Consider the following 14,929-nt stretch of genomic DNA (forward strand, 5'->3'; position numbering starts at 1 on the left):
CCACCCCGGAGGAGAGTCCCTGGGAGTGCGGCGCTGGCCATGTGATGCGCCTCCGCTACCGTCCTATCCTTTTCCTCCCCCGCCCACCGCAGCCTCCCAATTTACTCCGCCTATCCGCCCCCCCTTCCTCCCACCCCCTGCCCCTTTCACCCAGTGACACACTTCCCTCTCCCTCCAGGGAGGCAGGGGCCCGCACGTGTGGCGCCACGTGGGTCAGGCAGGGCCCGCGTCGAAAAGTGTTGGGGATTCAATGCGAGTTCCATTTCTGCCAAGGCAGTTAAAGGGTTAATTGGTTTGCAGCAACAGTTTAGATCGTATCAAGATGATGGTGAAATAACAGATGTCAGTATCCCATTGGCTAGCCCGTTTAGGAAAGTAAAGGATTTTTTGTTTAAGGAAAAATCTTTGACTTCCCATTTACTATTAAAAACCAATAAAAATATTTATATATATAGAAAAAGTCTTTGGCTCTGTTTTATTGTGTGCTCTGACCTGACGCTTTCGAACCACAATCATGATCCATGGGCCCTCAATATTGTTGCAGTAAAACAGGGGTTCGCGGGGGAGAGGGAGACCCGAGATCGTTATCAAGAAAACAGTTTAGTTGCAGCTGCTGACTCAGAGGCCCCCAATGGGCAGAAATCTCTGAGTCCCAATTATACCGGGGAAGAGATATTTATCCAAATTCAAGTTATGATGATACATCAACAAGTTATGCTTATCTGATTGTATTACAGACAGAAAGGCAACTCAGGACAGTTGCAGTTTCATCCAGTTTCTCCTATCGTTGTTTATCGTTCACTCTGACACTCCATGACTCTTAGTCCAGTTACCCAGTGCACAGAGCAGGCTTGTAGCTAGGCAGAAATTCCTTCCCTGGTAGTCTGGAAGCCAATTATTACCGGGAGATCTCTGGGGTGCTGTCACAGTATCAACAGTTTAGATAGTATCAAGTTGATGATGAAATAACAGATGTCAGTATTCTATTGGCTAGCCCGTTTAGGAAAGCAAAGGATTTTTATTTAAGAAAAAGTCTGTTTTATTGTGTGCTTTCGAACCACAATCATGATCCATGGGCCCTCAATCTCTAACAAAAAGGAGGGAGAAGTGGCTTTTCGGGTTGCCTGGCCCCACTGCAAACCCCCAGGCTCGTCCTGCAACTTCCCGTTTCAAGGCCGCATCCTGGTTCTATCCTTAGCTCAGGTTGCCACCTTTTCTCCCCTGCCTCTTTTCCTGGTTGAAGGGGAAAGTCTAATTAATGATCGTATTAAGGTTACCGTTGTGTGGTTCCTTTGCATAGAAATAAAGGGGTGACGTTTTGCTCTCACTGCCTCTTCGCCAGTGAGCATGCATGGAAGGTGGGGGTGGTGAATCTAAACCGTAATTTTATTTATTAAAATATCTGTACCCAGCCTGCATTTCCACAATCCCCACTATCAAAAACAGTTGAAACGCCTAAGTAAAGTTAAAACTGTTTCCAGTCCCATCAAATTAAAACTGCAACTCCTGCTGTAAATATCATTGCCAGGTGCCACTTGGAGACATACATATTTGTTTTAAATATATACCCCCTTCAGATCCAAAACTCTTCAAGATTCTTGGCTAACAAAGCAGTGTTGCAGAAACACAACCAATCAGTCAAGCGGCCATATATACATCCCAACAGGCAAAAATCTTGGTGAATGAATCGATGTCTGATAATTGTTCAATAAAAAAAGGAACCAGACAAGGATGCCCTTTGTCTCTGTTACTATTTATTTTGGTGTTGGAATCACTATGTTGCAAGATAAGAGCTATGGAGGACATTCGCGGATTAAAAATTGAAAAACATGAATTTAAACTGAGGGCTTTCGCGGATGACCTCCTGTTAATTTTGGAAAACCCAACACAATCAATGAAGATACTGATGGAGACTTTGGACGATTTTGGAAGAATATCGGGATTTAAAGTTAATCAAGAAAAAACAAAGACAATATTCAAGAATCTGACAGAAAGGGAACAGCAGGACTTTATATTATATACAGGTTGGGAGAAAGCTAATAAGGTCAAATATTTGGGAATTTGGATCTCTACGAAGAACAAAGAACTGATAACTAATAATTATTTTAAATTATGGGATAAGATAAAAACTGACATGATCATTTGGTCAAATAAAAAGCTGTCACTCTTGGGTCGTATATCAACAGTCCAAATGAATATTTTGCCAAGGATACTTTTCTTATTTCAAAATTTGCCTATAATATCACATGTTAAGTATTTTGACACTTGGAGGAAAGACATATTAAATTTCATCTGGCAAGGGAAAAAACCGAGGATTGCATATAAACACTTGGTGGACTCTAAAGTTAGAGGAGGCTTAGCACTACCAAATTTTCAACTCTATGCTGAAGCGGCCGCTTTAGTATGGCTAAAGGACTGGATTAACCTATCAAATACACGCTTGTTAGATCTTGAAGGTTTTAACAATATAAGTGGATGGCACGGCTATTTGTGGTACAACAAAATTAAGACACAAGCATCATTTCGTAATCATATAATCAGGTCCTCCTTAATCCGTATTTGGATGAGATATAAACATATTCTTGAACCAGCAACACCGATGTGGATATCACCCCAAGAAATGTTGACATTACGCCCACTTAGACCAGATAAATTTGTTACTTATCAGGAGTTAACAATCTGGGAAGGGAAAAAATGCTCACTAAAAAACTTTCAGTTACTTAAAGACGATTTACAATGGCTTCAATATTATCAAATCAAATCAGTCTTTGCACAAGATATGAAAAATGGATTTTCTAAAGACAAATCGCCTTTTCACAGGATGTTATTAGATAATAATACCCAATTGATTTCTAAAATGTATAATCTTCTCTTAACAATATATTGTGAGCAGGAAACAATTAAACCAACAATGATCATTTGGGCTCAAACTTTGGGACACGATATCGCTTTAAATAAATGGGAAAGACTATGGTCGAAAGACCTGAAAGGAATAAATGCACAATCAATTCGAGAAAATATTTACAAAATGATGTATAGATGGCATTTAACACCAAAGAAGATCGCAAGGATTTATAAAGTGACATCCCCTAAATGTTGGAAATGCAATAAAGAAATTGGTTCGTTCTATCATATGTGGTGGACTTGTGATAAAGCTAAGGATTTTTGGGACATGATTTATAATGAGTTAAGATTAATAGTACAAAAAAATATACCCAAAACACCAGAAATGATGCTATTAAGTATGATACCTGATGACCTGTTAACACAAAGGACTTTTTTGATTTATGCGACAACAGCTGCAAGATTGCTTTATGCAGCAAAATGGAAAGGGGCAGATACCCCTGGGAAAAAAGACTGGATTATGAAAATGTTTGAACTGGTGGAAATAGCAAAACTTACAGCTACTTTAAACCAAAAAGACAATGTACGATTTATGGGGGAATGGGAGGCTTGAATGAAATACTGTGAATATGAATTAGGACTGGGGAAAATGGAAGAGTACCTTTTACTCTGATCTAGATGATATTATTAATACAAAGAAGTGTAATTAATTACATTAACAGATTAATGTAAATGACATTTAACTGAGATATAAGAATAATTAAGATCAGATCATATCACGATGGGATAGAATACTTTATTAAGAGGCGGACGGAGGTGATGGGGAAGTCAAAAAATTTTCCTATATTTTTTATTTTTATTAAGTAATGTAATTATAACAACATTAGTTATGATTTAGATTTTCATATTACTTTCATTGTTGTTTGTTAATATGGAAAATTTATATTATAAAAACCAATAAAAAATTTCAAAAAAACAAACAAACCAATCAGTCAAGCAATGACAACCGTTCAGCAGGAGAAAACCACAATTACAACCCATCCCATCCCCAGCCTTTTACACTATGCCAAATGGTCTTTGAAAGCCCTGACCCTGGGGAGTATTTGGATGGGAGTCGTCCAATGAATACCAGGGTCGTGATGCGGAGGGAGGCAATGACAAACCACCGTAGAATGTCTATTGCCCTAAAAACCCTATGGGGTTGCCATAAATCAGCTGTGACTTGATGGCCAAAACAAGTGCTAGAGACAAATGCTTGGTTGAGCCTTTCTTTTTCTTGCCAGTAAAATAGGTGGTAATTCTAGGGAGACTGTTCTGTTAATCTGTTGACCATCTCTGACATAACAGCACCCTAAAACAATATTATTACTGCACTTTCTTCACACCCAAACTTGGATTCTGTTCTCATCAACTCGAGGTGTTATGTTTTTAAGCTTATTAGGTGTGTAGTAGAATGAAGGGGCCAATGATTTTGTTGGTTGTACAATATCCTCACTCAGGGAGCCCCCTTCTTCAGAAAAAAAAGATGGTCAGAAGCACTGTCAAGTTTTGGCATCAATAACGTGACTGCCCCATCCATCGACAAGTGCATTGTGCCTGGAAATAATTCCCATTGCATTCACTGGAGCTTTACTTCCAGGTAAGTGCACACAGGATGGCACCTTAAGTGTGACTAAATTTTATTTATTTAAATATTTTGTACCCCATCTCTCCAGAGAACCTCCTTAAGGGTGGCTCACAAAGTAAAACATGATATACAAATAATTCAAACTCATAAACTATAAAAAGCCATATGAATTCTAGCCATTAAAAACTCAGACACATCATAAAAAGAGTGCAAAGCATTTAGCCTCTGGCTGGAAGCAGTAGGTTATCATTCAAAGCATTGTGACTTGGCTGAGGCATACAACTTAACTTGTTCCACTTGTTTCAGTGGAATGTTAGTCACAACTAACTTTAGATGAGTTGTGGCCATTATGTCAGAGGTAATCTAGAATATCTCAGGAAGATCTTACATGTATGTCAAAAGGTTTGTGGTTGAAACCTACATTGTAAGGTGGTTCACAGCTGAAAAAAGGCAATTTTTAAAATTGATGCTCTTATATTACTGATTTTGTTATGTTATTGTAAACTGTTTTGAACATAATGCATGGAGTAGCAGCTAATTAATAACTTCAGTAAAATAATAAATACATGTCTGTGTAGAAAAACATTATTGTTAGATAACTCAATCACAGTCCAACTGTTCTTATCCTAAACAAATTATTGTTGAATTCATCGATCACAGTATAGCTATTCTTGTCCTTTATAGAATAAACTAATGATGAGATTATCAAGTTAGGTTTAATGTGATAAGTAGTCAAATAAGGTATTATAGATATTCCTGACTGCATTGGTAAAGTAGCTTCTGTTTACAAAACTGGGGCATTTGAATTTGTGTCATCTTTCTGCACTTTATCACATAAAAAGTCATATTTGATTTATTGAAGACAAATTTCACAAATCATGTATTTTGATTACTTTTATTTTAGGTGCATTTTGTAGTTCTACACTACGTGAGTTGCTTCTTATCCCTGAATGTACTGCATATGCCTCATATGATAACAAGTGGCATTTTAAAGCAATGAGTGTTCAAAACCAGATCCTCTTTTAAACCACAAGTTGCTAATCTCTGAATTATGTTCAGTATGGAAATACTGGACCCCTGATTTCAATTGCAGAATATCCCGTGTCCTCCCACAGAGGTATAGGTACAATTATTAATATTATACCTAAATTAAGCATTATGTAATTTTTCATTACATCATAGTATTGGAATGTCCCTGCATTACCAGGAATTGCATGTGCCAGACATACAAATATGCAAAATAGTTCTCTGCTCAGAAAACACTGGCTCCTTCATCAGTCAAAATACTTAGCTGCGGGCTGCATAGAGAAAAAAATTACAAAGAAAATTTTGTGGGTTTCCAGTTATTGATAGCCCGCTCACATGCCTACACAGTAGAAAGTAATTGTAAGGAATAATGCTCCCCTAACACTAAATTAGGAAAGGAAGTCCTTCATTTACAAACAGTACCTAAAAGTAGTCCAATGACAAACACTGGTGTAAAGGTACTATTCAGTTTTTTTAAAAGTATGAAAAATACTTAAATTTACAAAATTATATATTGGAGTTAAATAAGAGAAATTGTAGCTTTTTAACACTTGCCATATAAGAAAAAAGTATGGATCTTTGAAAAGTTTGTTAGCCCCAAATTCAAATATATTTAGGTATGTCATAATAACATCAGATTCCCCCCCCCCCATTCTTATACCTTTTCAGTAAACATAGTGTGTCTCTATGTTAAGTGCCATAAAGTTGTTTCCAATTTATGGCAACTATCAATTAATTACGTCTAAAACATCCTATCATTTACAGCCTTGCTCAGGTCTTGTAAACTGAAGGCCTTGGCTTCCTCTATTGAGTCATTCCATCTCATATTGGGTCTTCCTCTTTTCCTGCTGCCTTTTCCCAGCATTATTGTTTTTATTGTTATTGTAAATTCATGGAGTTGCCATAAGTTGGAAGTGACTTGACTGTATATAAGACACAGATGGATGATGGGTAGCTCAGTTTTCAGTGTCAAGGACTTTGCCAGTATGCATAGAACACATGGAGATAATTTTTGGTGAGAATTTTTGGTTTTCCTTCTGATGCTGCAGCATATTCAGAGGCGTTGGCAGCAGCAACAGAGCATCCACACAATAGTTTTCTCTACTTTCCTTGTTCCAGCTGCTGCCATTCTTTCCCTCCTGCCACTGTAGTTTTTTTTGTGGCTTAAAAAAAACCAAAACTAATTGACATATTGCTATAGCGCTAAACTACAGTGTTATGTCAAATACTGTTTTCAAGCTACAGCAATATATTTTAAACTACACCGATATGCCATTAGTTACATCTGGTAACTGACATATTGTTCCACTTCAGAATCAGTAATTGACAACCTTAGCCTTATAGTGATATGTCAAATCACTGATTTTTAAAGTCCCTTTTGGTGGCGATGGGGAGGAGGTATAGAGGGGAAATTGTGGCAATGGGACTGAAGCAAGGGAAGCAAACTGATAGAGGCAGGGTATGCACAAATATGCATCTTCCCATTATACAGCACACAAGGGCAGTTTTGATTATTTTCCCCAAAAGTGGAAGTTATGGCAAGTCCAGATGACAGAGATCAGTTCACCTGGAGAAAATGGCCACTTTGGAAGGTAGACTCTATGGCATTATCCTGCTGGGATCATTGGGGGTGGCAATGGTTGGGTATCTAATCTAAAGGTTTAAAACTGATCAAGTGTTTGCTCTCAATTCTTTCCCCAGAAATCAAGTTATTTCATGCAAATAATTATAACCCTATTAAAATGTAGTACATAATTACATTCCATGAGGGCACTGGGAAATGTACAGCAACGATTGAACTCTTCTCTACACTTTAGACACATTCTAGCTGTACCTGAAGACGTGAGCTGTGTCTCATGAAAACTCATACCATGCCAGAAATTTTGTTAGTCTTTTAAGGTGCTACTGGACTTTTGCTCTTTTCTACTGCTACAAGCACTGCTACCCATCATGATCTGTAACGATTGGACAGTTCAATCATAGTCCAACAAATCTGGGAAACAAGAGACAAAGATACTGCAGTCTCCCTGCCATGCACGAAACAGCTGCAACAGTTATGGCAAGACCTGACCAGAGGTTTCAGGCCTGTAGCTGCAAAGCAGCTCTGAGTTCAAGTAATGCAGTTGAGTGTAGCTAAATGCTTATATCTAGAAACTGCTTAATAAGATACAGCAAGGAATTCTTTAGGAGCAATCAGTTATCCAATGTGGTAGGAAAGTCCCACTTCACTGAACTTTTCAAGTTCTTTCTGCAGGTTAACAACATGGATAAGAGCAGCCTGGTAGACATCATATACTTGGTCTTCCAAAAAGACTTTTGACAAGGTACCTCACCAAAGACTCCTGAGTAAGCTTAGCAATAAAGGGACAAAAGGACTAGTCCTCTTATGTATTAAAACTGGTTAAATGACAGGAAACAGTAGGAATAAACGGGCAGTTCTCACAATGGTCAGTTGAGTCCCATGTGGATCACTGATGGCGCTGATCCTATCAATTTTGTTCATAAATGTTTTGGAACTGGGGGTAAACAGTATAGGAGCCAAGTACGCTGATGACACAGAATTATTTTAGGTGGTAAAAACCAAGGATTCTGAAGAGCTACAGGAGGCTCTCTCCCAATTAGATGAGTGGGCAACAACTTGACAAACTGAAGTTTTATTTTGAATATATGCTGATGGAGTCTGAACTAGCGGACTTAAAAGAGATCTTAGGGTTGTAGTGGAAAGCTTGAAAATGTCAACCCTGTGTGCAGCAGCAGTGACAAAGGCAAGTTCCATGCTAGGATTAGGAAAGGAACTGAAAATAAAATGGCCAGTATTGTAATGTCCTTGTATAGTTATGTTGCAGCCTCATTTGGAATTCTGTGTGCAGTTCTGGTCACCACACCTGAAAAAGAATATTGCAGAACTGGAAAAAGTAGAGGAGCAAAACCAAGATGATTAGGGGCATGGAGCACCTTTCTTATGAGGAGCTGGAAAGGCTGGGGCTTTTCAGTCCAGAAAAAAAATAGTTGAGGAAAGACATTAGAAATCTATAAAATTATGCATGGGGTGGAGAAAGTGAATGGAGTGAGCTTTCTCTCCCTTTACTTTACTAGAACTCGGGAAGCCTTTATACACAGAGGCATCAAACCTCTGAACATGAGTGCTAGGACACATCATCAAAAGGCCTCATGCCTATGCTGTTTATTTGGCCTTCCAAAGCAAATTTTTGGCCACTGTGTGAAAAAGTATGCTGGGCTAAGTGGACCGCTGGTCTAATCCAGCACTTTCTTATGAAAGACTCGTACAGCACTTTTGGGATAATTAATATCTCCTATTTTCTGTAATTTCAATATATAATTTCTAACAATCTTTAAAGCATATTTTAAACATTTTGGGCTTCTTTCCCCAAAGCCTGGCTTAAAGATTGCGCGTCATGCTGGTCACCACGAACTGTTTGTGTCTGCCATCCTTCAATAAAGGTTCTTGATGAATATTGTAGTCATAAAGTACATCCACAGCATAAAGCTTAAGTGACTAGAATTTTCCAAAAGATAATGCATACTGCTTTTTATTATTTTTTAAAATCATGCTGAAGTGAGAACTTTTATTAATCCACCAGTGAACAGCAACCAATTACCTGCTGATAACAGGTTGACATCTTCCTTACAGGGGTTGCAAATCTGAGCCCAAAGAAAACACAGAAAAGTGGGAATGTGAAGCCTCTGGCTGGCTTTATTAGAACAGGAAATTTACAAATGAAAGACTCAGCGGTAACGGTGAAGTTGCAAGGTGTTGCGTCGTCTCCAGGCAGCACGGCGGGAACCACCAATGGTATGGTGGAACTTGTGGCCTTTTCCAAGGCCACGGCTCTTTCTGCCAGCAGAGGTCAACCCGCGCATCTCTCTGTGCTTGTGGACTGGCTTGGTGATCCATTGGGTGTCAGGATTGCGCCTGATAGCCTTGTGGAAGGGGTCAATCAGAATGACCTCAAAGAATTTGTATGTGGAGTCTTCACCCACCCAGTAGGAGTTTAGTACTCTCAAGGCTCCACAGTGGCGGCCAGCACGCTCCTAAGTGGGGAAGCAAAAACAGAGCTCAGAAACAGAGGAACACAAAAGAAGCCTAACAAAAAAGAAAGAAAAGCTCAAGAATCTAACCAAGGGATCCCAGTTCAACTGTAGGACTCGTATTTTGAACGATGACAGGTTAACTAGTTCAGATGCTGAAAACCATGCAAAAGGAAGTGGAATGTTCAGTTATAACGTTCAAAACTACACCAGCCAAAGAAGGCAAAGACTTTTCTGGGGAAGGGAGCCCTCTATTATAAGGATGGGGGCTGAATATTACATGTCTTTATCTTTCCATTTCCAATGAAGCACCCATGAGTCAGCACTATTGTAGAATGAACCACTGCTAGCTACTTCACTAGAGCATTACACACCACAGCTAATGGCAAAAAAAAAAAAAAGACAAACACAAGCACAATACTGGGCAGGTACGTGAATAAAGTGGCAACCCTCACAGTAATTTAGTGTGGCGTTTATATAGTCCGTGATACCGCCATGCTTGTGGTTTGCGAAGTGCTGATTCATGGAATTTTTATGCTTGAAGGAAAGATGCAAAACATACACAAATTTAGTTAAAACAACTGAGCACCTGTTCACTGACCACAGTTCCCTACCCTGTTGCTGATCCATCCAAAATGATGGCAAATACAAAGATGATTACAATTACCTTTATACTACTTAGTTTCTCTTTTCACTGCTTTCTGTTTGATTATGTAACTTATGTAAGACAAAAACAGATCTGCCTTTCTAGTGAGCAAGGCTGAAAAAACTGTACACATTATAGCATCCTGAAAGCCAGATGTGCATGTATTTTTTCCAGAGATTAGAATACTAAAATGTACTGCTTATTAGAAAATATTTATAAACCACAACGTCTTATTGTCATAAAGGACTCATTACATCTTGGGCTGCCATGGAATGCTGTTTCTTAAGTTAGGATTTGTTAACCCATTTTCTTCCAGGGGGCAAGGAGACCAAGGACATTTCTAACTCTGATACGCGTGTTCATTTGGAATAAAACAGTCACCAGTTTTATACAATGAGACCAGTTAGGTTGCTCACAACCAGGAGGAAGTTGCCCATTTTGCTTCAAGTTCGTTTCTAAAACAAGACAATGTCTTAAAGAAACAACTAAGGAGTATATTATGAGTAAAGGTAGTCCCCTGTGGAAGCACTGGGTCATTACTGACCCATGGGGTGACGTCACATCCCGACGTTTACTAGTCAGATGTTTACAAGATGGTTTGCCATTGCCTTTCCCAGAAATCTACACTTCACCCCCAGCAAGCTGGGTACTCATTTTACCGATCTCGGAAGGATGGAAGGCTGAGTCAACCTTGAGCAGGCTATCTGAAGCTGACTTCCGTCGGGATCAAACTCAGGTCATGAGCAGAGCTTTCGACTGCAGTACTGCAGCTTACCACTCTGTGCCATGGGGCTCTAATAATTATTATGAGTACTGGCTATTAAATCACTGCTTATTTCAGAATGTAATCAGTTTATTCTACTCTATTAGCACTAAAAGTATTATTTAGCTTCTGATACCTTTAATCAATACTACACAAATCATAAGCAAGTTTTCTTCACTTTCCCAAATTCTGAGGCTCTGGAAAGTGGATGTCTTTGGTCACTATTTAGAATGCTTCAGTAAAATGTTTGCTTCATTCTCATAAGATTGCCATTGTGACTAGCTGACCATTCAACTGCTAATTTAGGTCTTTAGGCTCATCTGCTGGCAAGAGTTTACTGTGAATGTTTCCCCCTCACTTTGCCTACCAGCCAGTCCAAGTTAAGGGAAAATGCTAACATTATTCTTAATTAGTAAACTGGTCATCCGGTATGTGTTAAACCTGGAACCTATTCACCTAAAGCCACATCTACACACATCTTTTATCAGATAATTTTATTTTTATGGAACTACGGTCATTATTTCCAAGTCAATATCTATTTACTTCATGTATATTTACTTCATGTATATTTTTCTCCCTCTCCCATAATACTAGAACACATGGTCATCTGCTGAAGCTGGAGGGCGAGAGATTCAAAACAGATAAAAGGAAGTATTTTTTCACACAACGCATAGTTAAATTGTGGAACTCCCTGCCCCAGGATGTGGTGATGGCTGCTAGCTTGGAGGGCTTTAAGAGGCGAGTGGACATATTCATGGAGGAGAGGGGTATTCATGGCTATTAGTTAGAATGGATACTAGTCATGCTGCATACCTATTCTCTCTAGTATCAGAGGAGCATGCCTATTATTTTGGGTGCGGTGTAACACAGGCAGGATGGTGCTGCTGCACTCGCCTTGTTTGCGGCTTCCTAGAGGCACCTGGTTGGCCACTGTGTGAAAAGACTGCTGGACTTGTTGGGCCTTGGTCTGATCCAGCAGGGCCTTTCTTATGTTCTTATATTCTAGCTTTCTCCCCAATGGAGACCCAAAGTGGCTAACATAGTTTCCTTCTGTTCCATTTTATCCTCACTACAACCCTGTGAGGTTGGATGCTTTTGTAATTTTTAAGAGCTGCACTGCAAACCAGCAGAACAAATTCTGGCCACTGCAAGTTGCAGCACAGATGAAATCCTTGTGTTTATATTGTAAAAATCCCACTATCAAAATCTTTGGAAACAGACAATAGAAATGGATTGAGAATGACCAAAGAGTCAAGAAGGACACTCACTTCTGCTACAGACTGCAAGCTCCGGGCAAATTTCAGCTGATTGACACCATGATGCACAGGTTTCCCATATGTAGCACCCTTAGGCACTGGACGTTTACGGCCACCACGGCGAACACGAATGCGGTAGATAACATAACCTAGGAGTATTTGGGAAAGTTACAAAATTTGGAATGTTATAGCAGAAAGGAGTACCACAGGAGCAAATATTCTTCCTGAAGGCGCATTGTTGAAGACACAACGGACACACACACCCTCAAGCTTTTATCCAATAGATATTTAGCCAACTTAAGATTCAGTACAGTATGAAATGTGTTGGGAACGGAATATTTTAGGCTGAGATAGTACAAAGACGTATTTAAATGAGGTTCTGCTTCCAGCACCACCACAGAGAACTCTTTGGTGCTCTCTTTGGCATTCCTGTCTGCAAGGACCATTAGACTTGCTCGATGACATGCACAATGTACAATTAAAGAAGATAACGTACAACTAACAAAGATTATGTTTACACTGCTACATATGGTTGAGAGGGAAGGTGGCACAGAATAGCCCGATCTCATCAGATCTCAGAAACTAAGCAGGGACAGTACTGGGAAGGGAGACCACCAAGGAAGGCTCTACAGAGGAAGGCAGTGGCAAACCACCTCTGTTTCTCACTTGCCTTGAAAGCCCCTTGTTGGGGCTGCTATAACTCAGCTGTGACTTGAAGGCACTTTACACACAGGTAAGCAAATGAACAAATTTTGTTTTACTCCAAGTTCCAATCACCTTGTTTGGCCTTATATCCCAGCCTGCGAGCTTTGTCTGGCCTGGTAGGTCGTGGAGCTCGATGGAGAGCAGACAACTGGCGATACTGCCAGCATCGGACACGCAAGAGGAAACGCATCACGTCTGACTGCTTCTTCCTCCATAGCTCTTGGATGTACTTGTAAGCACCCATTGTGGCTTATCTGCTGAAAGACATGCATGATTAATGAACTATTTAATTTTCTTAAATATATACCAATAAGAACAACATCCCCCACATGTTTCTAACTCTTAACTTTACAGAAAGCATCTTTATCCGCAATATGTCAAAATGTGACAAAAGATTCCTGGTGATTCCTAAAAATTAAAAGATTCCTGGTGATTTTTCAGGCCCTTTCCCCCCTCTACTAATGTTTCAGGCAGAGGAGTGTGAAACCAGACATTTTAACCTTTTGCCTTGTAAAAAAGTTATCAATTTAATGTCACAGTGAGTGGCAGTTGTTGTTGTTGTTGGTAAATCACACTTCATGGGAACTCAGGTCTCTTAGATTCCACTAGTAAGGTTTAAGCATGACTAAGCTGCAGTACTGCAGTCCAAGCTCTGCTCACGACCTGAGTTTGATCCCAATGGAAATCTGTTTCAGGTAGCCGGCTCAAGGTTGACTCAGCCTTCCGAGGTCGGTCAAATGAGTACCCAGCTTGCTGGGGGTAAAGGGAAGATGACTGGGGAAGGCACTGGCAAACCACCCCGTAAAACAAAGTCTGCCTAGTAAACGTCGGGATGTGACGTCACCCCATGGGTCAGGAATGACCTGGTGCTTGCACAGGGGACCTTTACCTTTTTAACAGCTACTATGAGCTCTCTTTCTGCATTACATTTCTTTTCTCCTTTGCAACTGACTGCAACACAGCACTACAAAGAACACAATCCCCTATTGTAGCCAGTATTTCAAGGAAAGCAACCAGTCCTCCAAGTTTGTTAGAATTCCACTAAACAAGTTGCAGAAGTCAGTTCCCCAAGCTGGTGGAAGCCTTTACAATTTTAAAAAGAGTTTGCACTTGCGGTAGGCTACCTTCCCAAATAAATTCCATTTTGAAAAACCCCGTTCCTAATAACAGCTGCCCCTTAAGGGTTTCTCCCAAGGGGTGTCAATTATTATAGCCGGAGCAAAGAAAAACGTCCACTGCAGCACTGCAGGCTTCGACTGCGTCCGAACTCAAGGAAAGAGGCCCCGTTGAAAACGAGTCTGCTAAAGTTGTAGAATTACTACTACCTTCCTCTCCTCCTCCACGCTCCTTTCGGCCGGAGCGCCCTGCTCAGCAGCCCGTAGGCCCACGTTCCGCCAAAGCCTAACCAGCCACCACGAAATTTAGCCTTCTCTACTCTTAACCACAGTAAAAAACTCTGCTGCGGCTTCCCCCCAACATCCAGCCACATGAATGAGCCACAAAACACACACGATGAAGCCTCCCAAATTAAGGATGGGAACGGATTAGGCCCACGACCCCAAGCAAACCACACACTTTACCTGACGGCGGCCGGGGCCCGAAAGGAAGAGGCCTGCTTCCCACAATGCTTTGCGTCAGCGCCTGACGTACGGAGGGGGAACGAGTCTGCGCTCAGATGCCTGTTGGGAAATGTAGTTTAGTAGACCTCTGGGGTTCCTGGGGGTTGTGTTCGCGTCAGCGGTAGAAACGAGGCGGAGGGATCCTCGGCGGTTTCTTTGGGACGGGAATTGTGACCTTAATTTCTGAAGTAAGAAGACCCGGGTTGAGGTTTGCCTGAAAGTCATATTAATTCCCGCGGAAACTCTTTCTTTTTAAATGCAGAGGTGGGTTCGTTTTGTCTAATTTCGGTAAGAAGGGTGCACTCTGAACATGCTCAGAGGCAATCTCATCTCTGCTTAACAAACCAGGAGACCAGTAGTATTTTATTAGCGATCTGGGATTATATATATATA

At 40.4% G+C, this 14,929-nt stretch overlaps 1 protein-coding gene across 1 annotated transcript; it reads right to left on the bottom strand.

Moving 5' to 3' along the window:
* Positions 1–9,186: 9,186 nt before the first annotated feature.
* On the bottom strand, positions 9,187–14,574 carry RPL15 (ribosomal protein L15). The gene is made up of 4 exons (XM_056857701.1): positions 14,498–14,574; positions 12,990–13,171; positions 12,225–12,361; positions 9,187–9,550 (listed from the first exon to the last, which is right to left on the bottom strand). The coding sequence occupies exons 2-4, from the start codon at positions 13,159–13,161 to the stop codon at positions 9,245–9,247; spliced, it is 615 nt and encodes a 204-aa protein (XP_056713679.1). The 5' UTR covers positions 13,162–13,171; positions 14,498–14,574; the 3' UTR covers positions 9,187–9,244.
* Positions 14,575–14,929: the final 355 nt, after the last annotated feature.

Source organism: Euleptes europaea, chromosome 11, assembly GCF_029931775.1.
Source record: "Euleptes europaea isolate rEulEur1 chromosome 11, rEulEur1.hap1, whole genome shotgun sequence".
NCBI lineage: Eukaryota > Metazoa > Chordata > Lepidosauria > Squamata > Sphaerodactylidae > Euleptes > Euleptes europaea.

What these genes read in the sequence shown, in the direction of transcription:
- RPL15 (XM_056857701.1), bottom strand. Translation starts at nt 13,161, where the DNA reads ATGGGTGCTTACAAGTACATCCAAGAGCTATGGAGGAAGAAGCAGTCA. An exon ending in GGGATATAAGGCCAAACAAG is followed by an intron (nt 12,362 to 12,989) that starts GTGATTGGAACT and finishes AAATACTCCTAG; the next exon opens with GTTATGTTATCTACCGCATT. An exon ending in GCTTGCAGTCTGTAGCAGAA is followed by an intron (nt 9,551 to 12,224) that starts GTGAGTGTCCTT and finishes TTCCCCACTTAG; the next exon opens with GAGCGTGCTGGCCGCCACTG.